The sequence below is a fragment of the Protopterus annectens genome, chromosome 3.part1 (genome assembly GCF_019279795.1).
Source record: "Protopterus annectens isolate FY-2018-M chromosome 3.part1, PAN1.0, whole genome shotgun sequence".
NCBI lineage: Eukaryota > Metazoa > Chordata > Ceratodontiformes > Protopteridae > Protopterus > Protopterus annectens.
Genome location: NC_056732.1, coordinates 1334464341 through 1334488490, shown reverse-complemented (window position 1 = coordinate 1334488490; position 24150 = coordinate 1334464341). Strand labels below are relative to the sequence as shown.

General features: G+C 38.4%; 1 protein-coding gene across 2 annotated transcripts in view; it reads left to right on the top strand.

The window, feature by feature from the left end:
- Positions 1 to 24150, top strand: part of SGK3 (serum/glucocorticoid regulated kinase family member 3) — a 3149190-nt gene that overhangs the window by 2954766 nt on the left and 170274 nt on the right. For both annotated transcript variants that reach the window (XM_044067369.1, XM_044067370.1), the window contains exon 15: positions 697 to 792. In XM_044067369.1, coding sequence (XP_043923304.1) covers positions 697 to 792 — 96 coding nt within the window. The remainder of the gene's footprint in view (positions 1 to 696; positions 793 to 24150) is intronic.

Sequence of the window (24150 nt, the reverse complement as noted above, 5' to 3'; positions counted from 1 at the left end):
TTTTTATGCTTCTTACTCTGTTCTGCAAAATGTTTATATTTGTATCCATTTGTAGGCAATTTGCAGGATGGCTTTACTCTTGATGAATTAGGCCATGTGGTAAACTTCTCTCTTTTGTATCTCACTATGTAATAACCTTCCTCAAGGTAGGCATTTAATCTGTGGTTCTCATTTATCTTTGTGGCTAATCCAAAAAGAGGCATTGCAGTGGTATTTTTGTAATTTTACATCACTGATTTTTGAGTTGACAAGTTAGACCATCATTTGTCACCCAAGCTTTGTCTACTCTGGAAACAAAACATGGCTGCCTTTTCAGTTATGTGCTTTCTTGAGTTTTTTCTCTTCATTGTAATCTCTTCGTTTATGTGTTCTTTGCTGACAGTGTCTTAGTATTATGATTTATGTTGTATGTTCCAAACTTGTGAGTAGTAAGTGATGATTTCTGAATCATTTTCTATTGTATTCTGTATTTTTTTACTTTGTTTTGGATTTTTCTTTAATTTGTGGCTTCCCCTGAGTAAGAAACATACTAGTATACCCTGTAGGAGTTTTAAGTAAGTAAAATAGCAATGAACTTGAAATCAAATGCTAATATTTATCAAATCTGAGAAATCGCACTCTTTATTATTGATGTATCTTGTTGTTGAACATGCCTGTGACATTATCTTAAGGATTTAAAAATGTTGTTGTTTTTAGTACCTGGCTCCAGAAGTGTTGCTGAAGCGACCATATGATAACACAGTAGATTGGTGGTGCCTTGGATCAGTTCTCTATGAAATGCTTTATGGCCTTGTAAGTATATTATCTAGCTTTTATCTCTTCTTGCCTACTTTGATTTTGTAGGTAGCTATTAAATTTTGAGACTTGATTATTAGAAAATGGTACTGAAGAGTTGTAGCAAATATTATCATAGTATTAGCCATTAGGAAACTGTCACATGTTTGGAGAAATAATTAGGAGAGGGGAATATGCATGAGGCCCTGCTGTAGCTGCTGTGTGGCTATACTATTTAAGTACAGGACTTCTCAGGTCATATCTATCCCAGCTGTCACTTACAGCCATAATCAGAGTAATGTCATTAGCTATCTGCAGGGAGGAAGTACTTTCAGCAGCTGGACAAAGTCCATGTGCCAGTTTATTGCTGTATAATAGACGGTATGAGGTGCAGTATGATATGATGTTTGTCTATGACTGTGCTATGTGTTCTTGCTTAATACAAAAGTTCTTCTTACAATGACTTCCTCATTGACAGACCACAAAGAGTGAATGTAGGCAATAACATCTCAGAGAGCACTACACTGAGCATTGAGTCCCTCAAGGATGTGTTCTCAGTCCTCTGCTGTTCACCATGCTGACCTATGACTGTGCAGCTAGGAACAGTTCAAATCGCATCATCAGATTTGCAGATGACACTACAGTAGTAGGCTTAATCAGCAATGGTGATGAAACAGCATATAGGAAGGAGGTGAAGCATTTGATTGACTAGTGTGACAACAGCAACCTGGCTCTGAACATAAACAAAATGAAAGAGGTGATAGTGGACTTCAGGAAAAACCATGATGCACATCCCCCTCTCACAATCAAGGGAGAAACCGTAGAAAGGGTGAAGAGCACCAAATTCCTAGGGGTGAACATTGCAGAAGACTTGACATGGTACATTAACACAAATCACATTATCAAGAACACACAACAAAAGCTATATTTTTTTGTGCAGGTTGAGGAGAGCAAATCTTCCATCTTTGGTCCTCGCAGCCTTCTATAGATGCACCATTGAGAGCATCTTGAGAAGCAGTATCACAGTATGGTATGGGAACTGCAAAGCTACAGATCATAAGGCTCTCCAAAGGGTGGTGAAGGTGGTAGAGAGGCTCACCAGGTCCACACTTCCATCTATATAGGACCTGCACTCGGCTTATGTCTCAGTAGAGCTAAAAAGATTGTCGGAGACCAAATCCACCCAGCTCAGGGACTGTTCTGCTTGACTTCAGGCAAATGCTACAGAAGTATACTGTGCAAAACAACTAAATGCAGAAATAGCTTCTTTCCCCAGGCTATCAGACTACTAAACTTGAGTAGCAATGCAAGCCAACAGGTCACCTAGTCAGTGGCCACACAGTCTGAAGGGAATCTCATTTCTTCAAGTGCAGTCAACCCACTGTTAGGTCACTACTTGTGCAAAAGCTCATTGTATGCTTCTTACTTTTTGTGCAATAACTCGTAGAACAAGTTGCATTCCGTGAAACAGAAAATGTTCTAGTCTTTTTGCTCAAGTCTCAACTGTGCAATATATCTACCTGCACAATGCTAAGTGCTGGTAATAGTTAGGGAGATACAAATATGTGATTATGTCCTAGTGTCATGTCAAATGTTATAAATGTTTTTCTTATTATATATGTTATATTTATATGTGTTGTCTGCACACAGACCTCGAGGAAACGAAATTTTATTTAGCCTTCACTGAGGTGTGGGTCTAAATGACAACAGAGTTTACTTTGACTTTGACTTTAAATGTTGTATATTCTGATAAGATGTCAAAAGTAGGAATACTGTAAAGTGGAGATTCAAGTCTGCAGTACAAAAAAAAAAGGAACGTTAAAGAGAATGGAGAAACACAACCTACCTCATAATTCCAGCTTGACAATCCAAATGAGTTGTTTTATGTATTGATATTTATTTGACATTGCCGGGAAAGTCCAGCTGGGTAGCAGCCCATTCTAAGCGGAGGCCCTGGGAAAAAAGCTCCAAGATGGTTAAGATGGAAGCTGCAGTTTATGAGGCGTAGAGCTACAGCAAAGTATGATAAAGTAGATGGATAGGGTCTGTTTTTTACATAATTTATGAGATTGCGGATAAGGTAAAAAACATTTCCACTGAACATGTAAGACAATACAAGCTACTTTGCTAAAGGGTTACATTCCTTTGATGAAAGAAACATAACACATTTTTATTTTAGTAATTTTCCCATAAAAGAAGTATACTACATGCATGTGCTTTCATTTAAAACTGAATGTAAGAGACAGGAAAGAAAGCAGAAGCTTTTATCATAGCTCTGTTTGAGCTCGGGGAACTTGCTGATTTATACAACATAAGAGAAGAGAACATCCATGGCCCGGGTTGTAGTAGACATATTGGATAAAAAGTCCTTTGTAACCTATTATGTAATGGAAGCCCTCAAAATAGCAATGGCCATTGAGGCAGATCAGCAGTCTGAGGTGGTTGAACATGTGGTTACTCTTAAGGGGAGACAACTAGCTTCACGCAGGTAGGTATGCAGACTCATCAACGACCAGGAACATGGTTATGGAAGGTAAAAAAGAAAATGAGAAAAACAAAAGAAAATGAGAAAACTGAAGTAGGTATGGAAAAATATAATATAAAAGTGAAGTGCTGCACAAGTTTCAGTTCTGTTTAATAATTGTCATAAAATAGGGAAATGGGCAAGAATGAGTCATAGTAAATCACTAAGTAAAATAACTGAGCAAATGGAGCAAGAAACATATTTCATAGGGTTTCTAAATGAAGCATTTAGAAGGGAAGACTTGTTTGACAGTGCAGCTTCTTGTAGAGGCCACACCAGTGAGTTATAGTATGGAGGCATATGATTGTGTAATAACTTAAAAGATTTTAGACATGTTTTCTCAAAAGAGAATGTTGCAACATGTCTCTCCTTCAGTGGCACACATTGGGAGAGGTGCAGTCCATTGGTACTTATAGCATTGTTGTTGGCTATGTGTCATGTGTGGGGATGACATGGATTGGACATCCTACACTAAACACAACTGATACTGTGGATGTTCATCTTGGTCTTCTGCAGTCCCTCAGCTGTGGGAGAGGTGAGACAGCGAGTGTCTGCTCCACTGTTAGTGTTGCTGACTGTACCATGTCCTCAGTGTGCCAAATGCATGATGCCTTTATTTTAATTATCAGCCTGTAGAGATACTCTGTCATCAGGCATGCATTGACTTAAAGTACCATATCCTCTGCCGGTGGAACCTTTGAATACATGTAGATAACATACCAATTTGTATGCCAGTATGTGCGACTCACATCACCATCCATCAGACAGACTGCTATCCCAAATGTGTACATAACCTATGAGCATATATGTACTATGTGGTGTATGTTGTTTCTATTGCTGGTCTTGTGTCCCTGGGTGACAAAAATGTGGAAGGCATGTCTGAGTAAATTCTGCAAAGGTGGTAGTCAGTGTCCTACAGGAAAGGCATGTGCCACTACTCATCTGGTGTAACCCAAACAGACACTTGCGCAGTCCTGACCAGCTTGACACTCACATCCAGTTTACCACTGGGTAATAGTGTTCTCTCTGTGTGTGTCACAACTGAGCGATAGTAGAAACTCCTTAGTGTCTGTGAGCTGCGACTGTGTTGGTGGAAAACCCGTATAGTCAACCTGTCCCTGGCTATGTCCTACACCCTGATATTTGCACGGAGGATCATGTTGGTGACTCTGTGCTACATCTGCACCAGTGTCTGATTGCGACTGCCCACCACATTGATGTACTACACCAGCTCCTACTACACCCGTACCTAGAAGACTTTGGTTTAGCTTTCTCTAGGATTCTCTTGCCATGCTTGCATAGGAGCTACATTTGGTGCTCTCATTCATTTGGTACCACAATATCTCAGGTTCATCTGTGGGTACGCAAGTAGATCAGTGTGTCTGTATATGCAGGACTGTCCATGTTAGTGAGTACCTGCTTATTCATTGCCTCTAGTACCCTCGTGTAGTGCACATCATTATGTGCTGCTGTGAGGTAACAATTCTGACACTATGCCATAGTTTAACAGCTGTAGGCATGTAAGCCAAGTCCTGCACTGTCACTTCTCCCAGTTTGGGCCCACTGTATTGCAGGCTTAACATTCCCATTAACCTACCTTGCTATGTGTGTGCCTATGCAATGTTGTGAAGACAGCTCCAGAGCAGGACTGTGGTTCAGCTTGCCTGCTTCTTGTGCCATGGCTAGTTGCACACAAAGCCAGGGCTGCAGTCTGCACTGCCTATGCAGAGAGACTTTGCTGAACTTTGATTCCCCCCTGGACTGTAGTCTGTCCTGTCTATTCCCTCTGCCATGGCTGGGTGCACTTCTGAGGCCTGAAGCCTGCCGTGCCTTGCCCGTTCCCAATGCCCTTACAAGTTGACCCCCTCCGCCCACATCCTGTCAGACCTCTGTTGTGACAAGTGCAGTGCTAGTGCACATAATTTTCCACTGTGTGAGGTGTGCGTGAGGCAACCATGCATTGTGTCGCACTTAGTGCAGTGTATGGTGTGCATTCCCATAATCCTGTCTGCTGTCACTTGCATCTGTATTTCATTATGTACAGATTGCCACTCTTGTATGTGTTATATTACTCAGAGTAACACAGGCTACCAGAAAATGATGCAATAGCTTTTTGTTGTACCACAGTCGGAATTGTAGTGCAGTTATTATGCTGTTAATGTGAAATGTGTAATTAATGCAGTGCTGTATTCCACACTATAAGCTTCAGTCTGGCTCAAGCATGAGCACTAACATTATTTAAGATGTCCACAGCAGCATAGTCCAGCTACATATTATTTGAAGGATGCTAATGACCATGGTCATTACACGAGCCAGATGCCATTATGGTCATGGTAGTCACCTAAGGTTTGTCCATCTGTGCAGCCTGTCAGTGCAGCTGTCACCCATCCTGTGCTACTGATCACATACATCATTCTGCCATAGATGGACATCTGTATACTTTGCTGCCGGTTTATGCACATCATGTTTTGTCTGCAACTTGACGTGGTGTTCCACAATGATCACTTTCTTTCTTGGCCTTGACCAGGTAGATGAGCATTGCTTTAGCAGGATCCTACTTTGGCAAGGCACTCGCAACATTCAGGAGAGAGTGCAAAATCTTTTTACACCTGCTGCATATGCAGCATAGGAAGCACTTGTTGGGAAACTATTAAGGGAACCCCTGCAAATTGGATATACCCAGTTTCATTTACCAGGGCAATAAGGGATGCCACAAGCAATCTGGTAAACACCCAGACTTTCACCAATGGAAGGAAGTGGAGAGACACCCACCTTATTATACTAAGGTGTCTGTTTTTGATGAATTATTGCATATTAGGTCAGCAAAATATACACATACATGTTTCTGTTGTTATGAGTATGCTGTGCTCATTAATGTATTATTACTGCTTAGTGGAAGAAGAAATAACAGCAAACAGGCCTGTATTGGGAACCTGCAGTAGCTCCACATGTAACTGGTGGTGTTGTGCAGCTGCCTGGCCCCAACCAGTAGGCCACCAACAGGAAAGCGTAGTCCTGATGTCAGCTACAGTGGTGACTTCCTGAACAGTTTCCCTTCTGGGATGGCTTGGCAAGCTGTCTTTACACCATCCTTTCTCTCCCACCATGATGTTCAGCTTCATTGTGTGTCACTCCCCCTCCCCTTTTTGTGGTCTAATCCCCCAAATCACCAGTTATTCATCCTCTGTCTGTGTATGTCCATTGTGCCTCCCTCTTTTGTATCAGCACTTCCCCTCATCCGTTACAGTCTCTGTGTGTCTATGTGTTGTATGCTTGTGTGCCTGTATTGCTCCCATGCTTTTGTTCTCCTTCTTACCCACAATTCCCTATGCTTCCTTATCCCTCCACTTAACCCTCCTCTTAAAAAGTAAAAACAGGGGAGCACCTGTCCCTAAAAATGCCTTCCCCGAGCCCTATACCCTCATCTCTTCTGTTTGTCCTTCTTTGTTTTCCTCTATTTTCTCTTTCTCTTCCTGAATGTCCTGTTACCCCTTTTTCTTTCTGTTTATGTAATAAAAGTAGTTAGTACTTTTCATTTATATTCCTTGTGTGGCCTCCTAGCTGCACCTAAGTTGCAGATATATGGGACTTCTGTGCACATATGAATGTGCATCATGCTGTGTATACTACTTGCATGCTGATCTCTTCTCTTCCTGTGAATACTCACAGTTTGGTCCACACACTTGAGCATTGACTACCATTTTCACAATTCATGGCTTCATTGTACATCACTGTTCCATACATGTCTATGCTGTCTCACCACTTAGATGTGTAATCTCTGACAAGCCATTGTGTGCTATTTTGCTTGCGCTTTTTACTGCAGTGAGGTCACATTATGATTCTTTCAAAATACACCCGTTCCAGTCATGTACACATCTTCTCTAACTAACAAAGTGTGATCAACTTAACTAAAACTTTGGCCATTTAGCAAATTTATTTGCATCCTTATGTGGTGGAATATACTTTAGAACATTATGCAGGCAACTTACTGAAAAGAAATAAGATATCAAGGACCATAATATTGACTTAAAACTGCAAAAGGAAACTGAATTTGAACTTGAACATGCCTTTTCCATGTACATATCCCTTCTGTTAACTGGTTCTTCCTCTGGGAAGGTCATGCCATCCCAACAGGAACCGAATTTTGAGTACCTATTCCATAAAGCTGGGGACCAACTGAGCTTCCACATTACTGTAGTACCCAAAGATATGGAAGCAGATTTCCTATAACACCAAAAGTTGTTCTGCAACTGCTGCATATTGTCAAGACTGCCAGGACATCTGTTTGAAAATGTCTAGATCTGCTTGGAAGTTTCTAGATAAATTGCCTGCTATAACTTCTAGGCTGGCTATGAAATATTCTTTTTCCATTGGATACTTGTCTTTGGATGAGCATTCATAGCCACATCATAATGTTGATAGCAGTACCTGCAAGTGTATACTACACCACTTTAGTGACCTGCTACCAGAAAAGGGTGATGACATTCTTGATTTTTTGTAGTTTTATGTAGTATCTGTGTGGGCTTTTGCATTACTAATTAAAAGTGTACACTTCATCAGGTTTTGGAGGAATACTTCAAGGGCGCAAGTTGCTTCTAATTTTGAAGTAAAAATCAGGCTCTTTCAGAATCTGAAGTAGTCTTTGAGATCAGTGTTTACTACTCCCAGTTATTAGTGCAGATCTGTTAGTTAGATATTTACAAGCTACTTAGTTATATTCCAGCAACAGCTGTAAAATGTTCCATGATCTTGCAGCAGCCAGTTATGAAGTTATGGTCTACTTGCAAAGTGAGGGATTTAGTGTAGGAAGTCTAGCATAGGATATATCTCAACATGATGAAACAAGAAGTTCCCAAAGTAAGGAGAAACAGGAGGAGCAGAAGAAATATGAAGAAGAAGTATGGACATGGGAAAGAAAAAGATTTAATATGATGCAATATGTATGCAAAGGAGAAAGCAAAATTAATCAATACAAAAAGAGCAGCTCCAAAGATATTTGAAAACAAATATACAGGCAAAGGCATCCAGACATGCAAATTTTTGCAATACAAAAAATAAGAAAACAAAGGGGAAAAGTAGAAGAGGATTCGTAACGGAGAGGTTAAAGAAAGAGAAACTAAGACTATAGATTACTTGAGAAGTGAAGGATTTAGTGTTGAAAATTTAACTCAGATAACATCACAGTATGATATAACAATGAATCCCCAAATTAAGGAGAAACTAGCAAAGCCGGAAAAATCTGATCAGTTGCCATATAAAGATACTTTGGAGCCTTTCATAAGAAACCAGTACAAAAGTTCAGTAGGAGTTGCACAGCAAGAGAAGGAACAGGAAACTGTGGCAACTTTGACACAGTCAGTGTTTTGGAATAATAGGCCAGTCAGTGAGCTCCCATATGAAAGAGCAACAGATGACACAGGATAAAACTGAAGAAAATGTGGCACAAGAAGATGCTCTGGAACTTTCTGTAGAATACCCGCAGGAAGTGGAGAACAAAGAATGTGTCCTCAGTTTAGAAGAAAGTGATGTAAGAGAAGAGGTGCTTGATTTAATCAAAATGGACAGACATGTTAAGATCAATGAAAGAAGTATACTACAGAAAGTCAGTAAAACCCAAAAAGTTAGAAGTTTGCTAAAACGAATGAATGCAGTAATTAGGCCTGTCCACAGAGAGTCGTGTGATATAACAGAAGTAAAGAGGATATATTACTTTGCAGTTAAATTAATAACAGATAAAAAGTCTTACCACAAAAACACAGGATAGTAAGGGAAAGGAAGGGGAGAAATCAAATGCTGTCATAGAAGTATCGAATAGAGAAAACTGTAAAGCAATTAAGACAAGAAGTGTCACTGTTAGAAGAGTATAGAAGAGGGAACAGATAAACAAAAATACTCAGAAAAATAGATGTGATAAAAACAATGCACAGTATCAGAATTGATCAGGATCTGTCATGCACTATTACAAATAATAAACTAAAAATATCAGCACAGGCAGAAAAACTTAGAAGAGATGCAGATAAAAAGGAAAAGTACAAAATAAGCAATTTACTAATGACCCAAAACAGTTTTATAGAGAATTAGGAAACAAGGCAAAAGAAATTGAAGCACCACCAAAAAATAATAAATAGATACATTTTGGAGAAATATCTGTGAAGATTCTGTGGAACATAACAAAGATGATAAATGGATAGAAGAAGTAACAAAAGAATAAGAAGTTCAAATGTACAGGATATGAAATGTGATTAAGTAATAGCCAGAGAGACTGAAGCAAAGTTAAAAAAAAGCTCTTAAATGGAACATCCTAGGCCCAGATGCAGTACATAACTTCTATCTAAAAGTATTAACATTTTTACATGAAGATTCAGTCATAAGTCATTGTATGCACACCCTGACCAGACACCAGCCCACTACAACATGAAAAACAGTACTCCTACTTAAGAGCGAACCTGCAAGCTATCCTAAAAACTTAGACCAATAACTTCCCTACCGACGACCCATAACTATACACTGGAATTGATGCTGACAGAGTTTATAGTCATTTAGAAAAAAACTTAATCATGGCAGTAGAACAAAAGGATAATAAAAGAAATTCATATGGAACAGGAACAAAGGAGGAGAACTGCAAAAAGGGGAACAATCTAAGTATGGCATGGATAGACTATAAAAAAAGTTGACAGTATCCCACATTCATGGATAAAAGAATGTTTAAAAATGTGTAAGATACACCCTACACTGATCGATTACATTACAACAACCATGAAACAGTGGCAAACCGCTTTGTAGTTAAGCCATGATAAAGGACAAATTATTATTCAAGGGATAAAATTTCAAAGGGGGATATTCCAGGGTGACTCTGTTTCTCACTGCTGCTCTTGTCTTGCCCTTAACCCATTAAGTTGTCTGCTTAACAAATTAGGTCATGGCTACAATTTGGCCCACAGAAAGCAATAAAGTATAAATACTTCTCATCTTCTTTTTGTTGATGATTTAAAACTGTATAGTTCATCAGTTGAGGAACTGAAAGCACAACTTTAAGTGGTCAAAACTTTGTCAGATGATATAAGCGTGCAATTTGGTCTTAATAAATGTGCAAAAGCAACTTTTAAAGCAGGAAAGCTGCAGCACCAAAAAAGTATCAGTTTGGGCAGGATGTGATATAAACAGCTTGAGGAAGAGGGAATGTATAAATATTTGGGAATTGATGAAGGATCAACAATAAAACATGAACAAATGTGAATAAAACTTAGTAAGGAATATTTTAGAAGACATAAATTAATACTGAAAACAGTGTTGACATCTAGGAACAAAGTTCAAGCTATAAACCAGTTTGCTCTTCCTGTCCTAACTTACAGTTTTGGAGTGATTGACTGGCCCCAAAAGGTGTTGGATAGGTTGGACAGGAAAACAAGAACGATGATTCATGCTCATCAGATGATTTATAAAAATCCGTTCATACCAAGATTATATATTCCCCATTCTGAAGGAGGTTTGGGCCTCCTTGAAAGTGATTACATGTAGAAATTGAAATCATGGGACTGCTTACATATCTGCTGACCTCACAAGAACCAAACGTAGTGAAAGTTTTGAAATGTGAGGGGAATAAGCCCAAGATAACTTCCCGGCCTAGTTTAGCAGAAGCATATCAGCTTCAAGTGGGAATGGAAATCAAACCAGAAGTAGATAAAAAATTAGGCAGCAACTGAATGTGTCAAAAAACAAAAGCACGAATATAAGGTGAAAGATCAGATGAGAAGGTAAGAAATGTAGAAAATGCATAAATCTGGTTGCAAGTATAGAAAACTCTTGGAACAACCTTATGTTGATCAGGATCAAATGGAGGAATTGTTAAGGAGAGGTGAATTTAAACCAAAAGATGAAAGGTTAATGTTGGTGGCCCAAGATAGTGGACTTACATACACATTAGTTTACAGAGTCCATTTAACGTGGGAGAAACAGGCAAATGTAGGTTTTGTAAAACAGAATTGGAAGCAGTCGCACATCTTGTTGCTGGTTGTGATATACTAATGGCAGAAGGACTGTATACTGAAAGGCATACTAATGTGGCAAAAATGTTGCATTGGGGATTGTGTAAACATTATAACATTGAAGTAGCTGAAAAACACTGTAAACATGAGCCACAAAGCATCATAGAAAATGATGAAGTTTATGTCAAATGAAATCATCCATTACCAACAGTTTAAAAAACAGATGCAAAAAAACTAGATATAGTAGTCCATGAAAAGAAGACAAAAGTAGCATTGATCATTGAAATTGCTACACCCAGTGACTACACTGTCATAAGTACAGAGAGACACAGTCATAAAATACCAGGATTGGCAAGCAGAAATGCGGGCAAGGTGGATGAAAGATACCCAGACAGTTTCAGTAGGAGTAGGATCAATGGGTCCTATGAAAAAATATTTACTATCATACTTGGATATTTTACCAGTATATGTAACTCCACACAAATTGCAGAAGGAGTCATTATTGGGTACATTGCAGGTGCTGCAAAGATCCGTTCTAGCTAACATCAAAGATTGAAACAATACTAATTTCATGAACTTTAATCATACTTTGAGGAATGGGGTCCATTCCCGCCATGGTATTAGAAACCCAAAAGACTTGAGAAATTAAAGTAAAAAGAAACAATATTTGTGATCTGGGTGAGGTGTGAAGCCTGAAGGTTTACAACTACAACAGTGTCAGTGGAAGCTTATTCAGCAGCAGAAGACTTTAGAGAATTTTACACCCCAGTCTGTTCAAAATTTATGTTTTCCTCTAGTCAACTTCCTGAACCTTGAAATTGGGAAAGTAGAAGATTACTCCTCCATGTGGTGACATGAAAGTTGGTTATTTCAAATGTATGGGTTCTTCTTTTAGTGCAGAAACTTACGCAGGGGTTGCCTCAATTCCCAGTGGTGGGAAGATTCCTCCTGACAGCCTTCTTCAGTTGTACTTTCCCTTCTGAAAAGGAAGGCCATGGAATCATTATCACCTTCACAGAAGGTGGATTTGTATTTTATGTTCAGTTTATTTTTTTTTTATTTATTTTATTTTACTTTTGTTGACCGGGGTAGTCCGACTGAGTCTATTGGCCCGTTTTCAGTGGAGACCCACGGAGAAAAGCTCCTCGGTGAGATACAATTTAATTACATAAGAGATCAAGTTAAATGCAAAAAAACATGAAATATTCAGTACTAACTTACAATGTGAGTATAGTTTTAAAATAGTAGTTGAGAATGAGGCTGTGGCAAGAGTCAGATATTAAATCAGTGGGTGAAATAGTTCAATACTAATGATATATACAATGTTTGTGGACAAGTTTGGCTAGTATAAATAGGAGAGAAAATAGGGGGAGAGTGAAGATGAGAGATGAGTAAAGGAGGTTGAGAGAATGGAGATGATTTTAGGTTGCTGAAAGAAAGATTCTTGTGAGATAGTGCTGGAAAAAGGGAGCAAGTGAGAAATTATGCAGGGGGAGAAAGTAGGTGGGGTTGGGGATATTAGATTTTGATGCATGGGAGAGTAGTTTACGGTGGATGTGTGCAGTTGCAAGACCAGCTAATTTTTAGGTATTCTGTAGTGGCTGTTCTGAATTGATTGGGGTGTTTAAGGGATCTAATTTCAAAGGGAAGTTTGTTACAGGATAAGGCAGGGTTGTAGTTGTAGAGGATGCAACCAGTTTTGGTCTTGGGTTTATGTATTTGTAGCAGGTCTTGGCCAGAGCTACGCAGAGAGCTAGTTGGGGAGTATTTAGAGATTATATGAGTAAGACTGGGGCAGAAAGAGTGCTGGTATAGGATTGAGTGAATTATTTGAAGTTGAGAGAGGATGACCTGGTGGGGTAATTCTAGCCAGTCTAGTTGTTTTAGGGAAAGACAGTGGTGAGATTTATAAGTATGGTTTGCAGCAAATCTAGCCAGCTTATTGTAGGCTGATTTGAGCTTGTTTAGGAGTGAGGAGTTCAGATTAGTAAGGATGTGACAGCTATACAATAGAGTAGGAAGAAGGTATGCATGAGAGAGTTATTTTTGCATTACTACTTAAGTACTTTTTGTTGTGGTAAAGGAGCCCCAGTTTGTGGTGTGTCTTTTATACAATTACAAAACAGTGTAAGAAATTTCTCTGTGTGGAAGATTTTCAGTCCATGTATTTCTAGTTAATCACTGTACATTAATCAGATCAGACAATAGTAGTAGAAGTAGCGAACGTAAACTCGTCTTAAGTCAAAACAAAACAAAAAGTTGTTGTTGTTGTGTCTTTCGGCTTTTAAGTAATAATAGAAAATATATAATTGTACAGCATTACTAAGTATTCGAAAGTAATCCAAGCAAGGCAGGCAGTCTGTTTCCAGTCGCAAATCCTTTATTAAGTACACAGACAAGCGATCCAAGTAAAACAAAAATAGAGTAATAATTTCCTCACAAGCTTTCTAAATATATATATACTTTTTATCAGGTATGGGAGTGGTTTATTGTGCTGTAAAACAAAGTGTTATTGGTACACATGTTAAATTCACATCCCTTCCCCCATCAGTGTGACATTCCAGCTGGTCCTGCCCTACTAAGTAACTGTCATAATAATATATAATCCTTATGTACTTCAAATAAAATTTATAATGATGTGGTACCTCTTATTTAACCAAATTATTAAGTCTGTGATTTTATCCAAGACAATATACTACATGGCTGGAAATATATCAGCCTTAGTTCATTTGACAATCAAAAAATATCTATAAATATATACATATACATTTTGCACGTAAAAATCAATTTCTATTTTCATAACCTATTGTTAACAAAGATCGCTTTCGTCCTTCTAGACTTCTTCAGGTCTGTGTACAAGAACCCTAAAAAAACCTATATAATTGTTTAATTAGTTAGTATTGTTATTACACATCATTTTGAATAAAGTGGAAAAAAGAACCAGAAAAAAATAAAAATAAGAAAAAAATGTATGTATGATGATGGAAACAAAATATACACTTAAGTTTCAACTGATTTAAAATGGTATTTAAAACCAGTTTGTAGAATAAAATAAAATAAAATTAGTCATGTAAACAATGTGGCAATTTTCTAAGTTCCAGTGCACTTTTAATTGAACAGTAGTAGTTTAGTCCAGGATTCCTAAAAGAGTTCAGCTTTAATTGCCACAAGAGTTCATGTTTCTCCAGAATATTTGGGATGTCTCCTTCAAGATCACCCATGTCTATGCGATCCAGGATCTGGAACATAAAACCTGTGTGTCTTTTATGAAGAGAAAGGTGTTTGGCTAGTGTATTATTTTTACTTCCAGAGCGGATTTCTGACAGATGACATGAAATCCTATGCTTGAGTTTATTTACAATCTTGCCCACATAGAATGCATCACATTCATTGCACTGTGCCCTGTAAATTACTTTTTTAGTGTTACAGTCACCCCCTGCACTGGTTTTAATGATCTTCTTTAAATAAGGGCAATAAAAACTATCACTAAAACCATCACTGGTGATAGATTTTATTGCCCTTATTTAAAGAGGATCATTAAAACCAGTGCAGGGGGTGACTGTAACACTAAAAAAGTAATTTACAGGGCACAGTGCAATGAATGTGATGCATTCTATGTAGGTAAGACTGTAAATAAACTCAAGCATAGGATTTCATGTCATCTGTCAGAAATCCACTCTGGATATAAAAATAATGCACTAGCCAAACACCTTTCTCTTCATAAAAGACACACAGGTTTTAAGTTCCATATCCTGGATCGCATAGACATGAGTGATCTTGAAGGAGACATCCCGAATATTCTGGAGAAACGTGAACTCATGTGGCAATTAAAGCTGAACTCTTTTAGGAAGCCTGGACTAAACTACTACTGTTCAATTAAAAGTGCACTGGAACTTAGAAAATTGCCACATTGTTTACATGACTAATTGTATTTTCTTTTATTCTACAAATTGGTTTTAAATACCATTTTAAATCAATTGAAATTTAAGTGTATATTTTGTTTCCATCGTCATACATACATTTTTTCTTATTTTTATTTTTTTCTGGTTCTTTTTTCTACTTTATTCAAAATGATGTGTAATAACAATACTAACTAATTATACTATTATATAGGTTTTTAGGGTTCTTGTACACAGACCTGAAGAAGTCTAGAAGGACGAAAGAGATCTTAGTTAACAATAGGTTATGAAAATAGAAATTGATTTTTACATGCAAAATGTATATGTATATATTTATATATATTTTTTGATTGCCAAATGAACTAAGGCTGATATATTTCCAGCCATGTAGTATATTGTCTTGGATAAAATTACAGACTTAATAATCTACTTAATAATTTGGTTAAATAAGAGGTACCACATCATTATAAATTTTATTTGAAGTACATAAGGGTTATATATTATTATGACAGCTACTAAGTAGGGCAGGACCAGCTCGAATGTCACACTGATGGGGGAAGGGATGTGAATTTAACATGTGTACCAATAACACTTTCATTTTACAGCACAATAAACCACTCCCATACCTGATAAAAAGCATATATATATTTAGAAAGCTTGTGAGGAAATGATTACTCTATTTTTGTTTTACTTGGATCGCTTGTCTGTGTACTTAATAAAGGATTTGCGACTGGAAACAGACTGCCTGCCTTGCTTGGATTACTTTCGAATACTTAGTAATGCTGTACAATTATATATTTTCTATTATTACTTTTTGTTTTGTTTTGACTTAAGACGAGTTTATGTTCGCTACTTCTACTAGTATTGTCTGATCTGATTAATATACAGTGATTAACTAGAAATATATGGACTGAAAATCTTCCACACAGAGAAGCTTCCTACACTGTTTTGTTTTTGGACCCACTATACTTTAGTGGGTTGTTTTGAGACTTCGGGGATACCACAGAGATTACTTGTTTTTTCTTTTATACAATTAGACATGTAAATCAAACTTAAGTTGGTCATCGATTGTGACTCCTAGCAGTTTTGTACTGGATTCGACTGTGATAGATGTGTTGTTGCTGGACAGTATAGTAAATGTAGATTTGAGATTATTGAGGAGAAAGAGTAAGAGCTTGGTTTTCTTAGGGTTTATAATTAGTTTGCTGTCTTGGAGCCAGGATTCGATTGAGTTAAAGGATGACTGGGTGGAGGAGTAGAGGTCTGAGGGAGTGTCTGTGATGCTGATGACAGTGGAGTCATCAGCATATCGTATAAGGGATGACTGGGGACAAGAGGTATGTAGTGAATTAGTGAAAATATTAAAGAGTAGTGGACCAAGGATAGATCCTTGGGGGACTCTCATTTTCACAGGGAGGGGAGAGGATAGAGCAGGGAGCCATTTGACAGATTGGAGGTGATCAGAGAGGTAGCTAAAAAAACAGGAAAGAGTAGGAGAGAAATTAAGGTCTGACAGCTTGGCCAGCAGAATAGGATGGGAGACCGTATCAAAGGCCTTGAAGAGGTCCAGGAATAGGCAGGAGACCAGTTTTTTGCTATCACAAGCAAGGGATATGGTATTAACGAAAGATATTAGTGCGGTCCCAGTGCTATGTTTGGGGCAAAAGCCATGTTGTGTGGGTGTAAGTAGGTTTTTATAGAGTAGGTATTGCATAACATGCTTGTGGATACATTTTTCCAGTATTTTTGAGAGGGGAGACAAGATTGCGATTGGCCTGAAATTAGAGATGTCAGTGGAGTTTCCTCCTTTATGTATAGGCAGGGTGTAAATTTTTTCCAAATGGAGGGGACATATGATTCAGAGATGGAGCGATTGATTAATATAGATACACGGAAAGCAGGGGATTCTGCAGCTGTCTGCAAGAAGTAGGGGGATAGTTTGTCCTCAGAAGGAGAGCATGGTTTAAGTTTTAAGAGTAAAGACTTTATGTAGCTAGTAGGAACTGTTTTGAGGGTGAAAGTGAGGGATCAGGTGAAGAAGTGGAGTCTGAGAACTTGTTAGCATTGTTTGTAGATTTGAGAGAGTTAATCATCTTAGTAATAGATTTGATAAAGTGGGTGTTGAAAATACAGCAGTTTCATCTGGTGTGTTTGGGCAGGGATTAGGAGAGGTTAGGTTTCTTGGATGCAAAATGTGATTGATAGAGTTCCAGAATTTTTTTGGGGTCTGACCTTTGGGTAGATGGAGGGTTGGTGTAGAAGTCCTTTTTGTCTTTGTGAATATGTTTTTTGACCTGGTTTCTGAGTTGTTTATAGTTTTGTAAGTTTGCTGGAATTTTGTTTTTTATCCATAATTTCCACATCCTGTCTCTATTTTTTATTAGGGTACGGGTAGGATTAGTTAGCCAAGTTGATGTTTTAGATTTGATTCTGACTGTGCAGAGAGGATCAAGAGTGTTGAGGATGTTTAGGGAGGTTGAGTTAAAAGAATGGATAGCTTCATCATGGGGGAGAGTGGTTAGATGAGACCAGTTGACTCTGGAGAGATGGTCTTTGAAGGTCTTTGGGCAGAAGGTGGAAAGTTTGCAGGAGGTTATGTACTTGTGAGGCCTGGTAAAGTGAGGAGTATATCTGATTACTCTTACAGGAGAGTGATCACTGATGGCATTGGGTAGGGTCTCGGGATGTTGGTATTTCTGAGGGTGTGAGACTAAGATCCAATATAGGAGAGTGCTGGGGAGATGGGGTTTGTTGATAGGAGTGGGTGTAGAGATTAGTTGCACAAAGTCGTGCAAGTTGATGAAAGAAGTTGGGCTGGGTGCTTGAAGTGAAAACCAGTCAATATTTACATCCCCGAGGATGGTTTTATTATGGATGATTTGAGAGAGGTAGGAGAGAATGTTTTCTAGGATGGTAATGTTGTCACCAGGAGGAATATAAATAGCTACAACAATGACTGTAGTGTAGCTGTTGAGTTTAAAGTTGGTCAGTAGAAGCTCAGCTAGTGAGAAGGAGGGAGTGAGTCTGTTTGGGTTTAAGGGGGTGAGATGGTCAGAATAGACAATGGCCACTCCTACACACCCTTTTTGTTTTGTCTATCTAATCTTATGTTGTTATACCCAGGTGGGAGGATATCAGTGTCTTGGTTGTGTGGTTTTAACCAGGTTTCTGTTAAGTTGATAATATCAGGGGTGTAATTGGCCATCCAGTCATGGAACTCACTAACCTTGTTAAGTACACTTCTAAGATTCAGAGCAGAGGGATACCTGTTTTCTTTTAAAGGAGTGCAGTTGGGAGGGTTTGGGGGGGGTCAATATTTACAATTCGGGGAGGAGGAGCAGGGACCAAGGCTAGGATGAATGTCACCTGATAGAAGTAGAGATCTATGAAGGGGGAATATTTTGAATAGGGGGTTCGTTTTCCATTAAGAGAGGTGGTAGGGAAGGGAGGTAACCTAATTTTTGGGAGGGGAGTGTTTAGAGGAAAGATGGATGAGCATATGGGAAAGTATTGCTGGGGTTTTATAGAAGAATTAATTTTAGTATTAGCTGGATGGAAGTGTGGTGGTGTCAGATGTGAATGATAGAAGGTGAGAGTGCAGAAATGGAGAAAGATAGGTAGCAAGAGAGAGGGTAGGGGTTTGAAAGGCATAATGGCAGGTGTAAAGCAGCAAGATGAGAGAGAGAGGTGGGGGATAAGGATTGTGGGAGGATGTGAGAGGGAAGGATGGGGGGAATTAGATTAATGGTGTGATGTATTAAGAGTCAAAGTGTGTGTGTTCAACCTGGTACCAAAAATATTTTTTTCCTCTGACCTTCCTTCAGGCTGCTAAATAGGCCCATTCATTTTTCCATGGGGTGAGACCCCTATGGCCCACATTCCATTGTGCATGAAGGATAAGTGAACTAGGAGTGGTGCTGTCATATGCCCAGGGACCAAGGTTTTCTTTTTATGGTTCTAACTCCCTGCACATACCCAGTATGCTTCTTCTGGGAGGCAGTGCATTGGATATAGCATATGACTGTCACTCACTTCTAAGGATGATATAAGACTGCAGACAACCTCATCTCTTGCAACAATCACATTGCACACTTGTCTCTGGTTTATACTGTGACAATTGGTACACTTTATACATCCAGAGAATGTCAAGTGGGTTAACTCCCATTATTCCTCTGCTACCCTAGCCAACTCCAGCAGGTGCTCATGCTGCTAAACAAATTCAGATCATCTGTATTTTAGTCAGGGCTTTATCCTTCCGTGCCTTTGGAGCTGGCTGGTTTCAGAAAGGATGGATAGATTCAGGCTCATCATAGAAGAGTAGATCCCAAACTGATTCATTCGGTACAAGAAGTTCAAAATGGTATCTCTTTCTACCCATTAACATCTTTTGAAAAGGGAGACTGGTTCTATATAATTGATTTGCAAGATTCCTATTTTTACATTCTTATTCCTCTTATTCGTAAAAGGTTCCAAGACTAGGATCGGAAATCTCAGTCTTGCCCTTTGCAGCTTGGGGTTATGTAACTTCTCAAAATGTTTTGAGTCTGTCACAGCCTGTTTTTGAGGTCACAGAATTTCTGTGTTCCCAAACCTCTATGAGGTCAGTGGTGCCATCAGTTTAGAAGCTGAACATAGTAGGGGGAAGACTTTTCGGTACTTACGTTTTATCGCATCCACATTTCAAGTATGTGTTCACAGGCCAGTTTCATTATGAACAGTATATTTTCTGGGCCAAATATGTTCAAATGTATTTTAGAAAACATTTCAGTACAGATGTTACAAGGAGAGCAGTGAAAATGTATTTCATTAAAATGTTTCTTCTACGGAGGTCCGGGGGCATTTCCATGCGTGGCCCCATGGCCCAAAGGGTTATGCTGTACCAGTCCGTCCATCCCCAAAAAGAAAAAAAAAAGCCGAGGGGGCAGTCCCTGAAATGGGGTGGCTTGGCTCAAGGAGTTTCACATATATATAGGTGCACTTAGATGATGTGGAAATATTAAACTAGTTCACTTACCAGGTGAACAGAACAACGTGTTTTGTTTCGGCATGCAGTCTCTGAAGACCAATGATTACATGCAAAATCCCGGAGACTTGATCTCTATGACAGGTGGGCCATAGTTTACTTGTCTGAAAAAAGCAAGTAATTTCTCACTTTGGGGTGGCTGGGCTCGAGGAGTTTCAGATATATATTTGCAGTTAAAATAAAAGGACGATTTGTAAAGATGATAGTAGTTCACTTACAAACTGAGCATAACAACGTGTTTTGTTTTGGCATGCATTCTCTAAATAGGAATAACTACAGTAAATGCAAAATTGCAGGCACTTGAAACATATGACAGGCACTGACTACTTCCCTTTTCTATAGAAAACAAGTAATTTCTCAACTTTTATTTGTCAACTTATTTTCAAAAAATTGGCAATATATATGTAACATATTCCTGAAGGAGAAGGGCTTGGAAATGAGCCACTTCTGTTTGGAATATGATTGCAATTATACATAAGTTATGACTTTTTTTCTGGTTCTGCTTTCTGGATTTCACAGTAAATTACAAAACTTCTCCGTTTCCACTCAGTTTATTGCATTCTGGGTAAAATTTAGACATTTAGCAAGGGAAATAGTTTCACATTCAGGCGCATACTTGTCAATGACAGATCACCATGTAGTAGAAATTTACTACTTACTGCTTGAATATTTTACTGACCCTGGTGTCAATGACCACTATCATTTCAGCAATTCCCTTTGTTAGGCTTCACATGAGACTGTTCCAGTTAAATATATGTAGTCAGTGGAATCAGCACAGAGAGAATTAATTGCTAATCTTGATTTCTTTTCAAGTGATATCTAATTTGGAGTGTTAAACATGTGATCAGATGTTGTATTCTCCTTTTGACTTTGGATCAGACTCTGATCCGGTGCTGGCCAAATCCTTAAGACTTCAACTTGCCTGGCTCTGCCTCCCCTACCACAATTCCCTACTCTCTAGAGAATACCCCAGATCTAGTTTGCCACCATTTCCGATCAGCAGCTTGATCCATGGCTCTGCTCAATAGAGTATCCCTTGAGTGCTGTTTGTTGTCCTTTTCTTCCCCAACCCTGTAGAGCAGGGGTGTCCAACCTTTTGGCTTGCCTGGGCCGCATTGAGTGAACAGAAATTGTCTTGGGGCCGCATATAAAATATATCATATAGTTAACTCTTTCGCTGTCGCGGGAGACCGAAGTCGACCTCCCGGCTGTACTGTAGGTGCATTCGAACAATGAATAAATGTAATAAATGCCTAATATTTGCCTTAAAATTCTAATTCTCAAATCTACCAGTTAACTCTAACATCTTCGTTAATATATATAGATATATATATATATATATATATATATATATATTTTTTTTTTTTTTTTTTTTTACAAATAAACAGATATTCACTACAGCACTAGCATTTCTCACTGGGAAAACCACTCCAGCAGCCCAACTACATAAAATGTCAATTTTAGCAGTCCTACAATACTATAATCCACAAAAATAAGCCAACACATTTGCAATAAAGTAAAGAATTCACATTACTGACTTAATAAAACAATTCTGAATAAGCTACAAGAGGGTCTCACCCAAACAAATGACTGGTGCCAGAAACATGGCCTCAAGCTAAATGGATCATCATCCCCTTTGAGGAGAGTGATGTCCCCACAAATTATCACATTAATAAAATGTTGTAAGCATGCAATCAGTTGTGAAGTGCTTGGGCACCCAGGTTGATAGAAACCTGACTTTTGACCACCACGTTGTCTCCGTTGTACGGAAAGCTTTTTACATGGCCCACCTCATTAGTAAGGTTATCTCATCCAGGGACAAGGAGGTCATAACATCCCTGTATTCTTCCTTTACAAGAGCAATTATTGAGTGCAACATCCCTTTTGGCATGTGCCTCAGCAAAACACCCTGCCAAAAGAAAGACTACAACCATTTCTAACAAAAAGGTCAAAGGACTGAGTTCACTTAGTTATCCAAACAGACTAAAATGCTTCATTCTTTCCTGTCTCTCTCACTGGCCCCTATGAATTTCATCACTGGCTTGCTTTCCAGGCTAAGAAAGATCCTGCCTTAAGAGACTTTATCCACCTCAGAAGTACTGGTTATATTGAAAACGCTCACTACAAAGACCACAGCCTTCACTGCAACATAAACAAGCCACTTTGTATGGACAGGTTCTTGACACAAAAACTTTCAACTTCTGTAAAAAGCTCCTCTCATTGTCAAACAAAGTAGTTCAGCAACACAACTGGCTGGATAGCCATAAATGTACTTCTTGAGTAAGTAGTATAGCCATCATCAAACCGGATGGAAAATCCACATACTAAACTTTCCTAGCTGGATGGCTAAGATCTAATATTGGTTACTCAAGTCTACTTGCCCAAGAAGAGCGGGGCCTATTTAACTAAGAATTCTGTTTGTAAAAATATATTCAGTATACATATTAAATCTCTCTCTTACACAAAAGGAGCCCCTACTTGTAAAATAGGCAACCTCAGTAATCACATGACACACACTCCATGAACAAAATTGTCTGGAAGTCAAAATATCTGGAAAAAAATCATAATAGAGATGGATTCATCCATGCAATTTCCCACCACCAAAAGGACCATCAATAAATCAACAAACAACTGCTCAGCAAAATGTAAATCAATATGAAATCCGTAAACTCTCTAAGATCATACTACATACTGGAGTAAACATATAACTTCCCTCCAATGTAAAGCCGTTTGGCATTCAGACATTTTAATTTGTGCAGAAGTTATTCACAGACTGACAGTTTACTGAGCTGTAATGCTAACCTTCACTTTTGAAAAAAACAAATTCCCAGAGTTTGTCAATAGCTCAAAGTGCAGAAAGGATTATTATTTTTTATTTATTACGTATTTATTTACTTTTGGAAAACATCTTTAAAACTGTTGATCACACACACAGAAAAGTTATTTTGATAAGTAAGCCACAGACTGCTGCAAGAAATCAAAGTCACATTAGCATTCACTGCTTACGTCCAAATGAATCATACCTGTCAATTCCAAAAGAATTAAAGTAGCTTAATAAGAAAGTTATTTGCAAGGTTACATGGCATTTTATATTGGAAATAAGCAGCGATATTTAAAAAGCTCTGTTTCTCATTATTATGCTGAAAAGTCTTCCAAGGTAAATACAACCTTCTGATTTAGCATGGAACCATACCTCTCAACCTTAGATCAAGAAATCTGGACAAAGTGAAAAATAAAAGTGGGACAAAGGCCCAAAAATAGTTATGCATCACAGACACCATTGAAACAACTGTAGCTGCAAACATTATACATCATGTATAATGTTTCTATCCCATCATTGTCAGTTAAGCATTATATGGCTCATTCAATCCTGCCTTCTTTTGCAACAAAGAAAACCATGCTTTGAAATGACAAATGCATTAAAAATAATAAAACACATTGCATCCACATCCTGCAACTTCCTACCTGCAAACAACAACAGAGCTTTCACTGAAACTAGGGCTGCTTATTTCCCCAGAATGACACCTCAAGTCTAATGGTATACAATCTACCAGGATCTGGACTACCTGAAATAAATTAAATCATGGCCTGCAAATTGCAAGTGCACTTTGCTTAATTAAACTATATTTGTAAGCCCACTTACTGTACCTTTTCAGTAACATTGCAATATCCATTTCCAGGTCACTTTACAAGACACTGGCAGTGGTAGAATTGGCATTCTCCAGATCCCTACAGGACCACACTCATACTGCTAACATTGTCCATTAAATGTAAATATCCATCCACTGTAAATGGCAAGAAGCTATGTCTTAAAAAATCTACTTTTGGCATGCCTAGTACCCAAGTATCATGTTTTGAAACAAAGAAACATATATTCTCCAGTCTGTAAGCCTCTGTCTTTAATAATCCTCTGCTGTTGCAGCACTCCCAACACAAACACACACA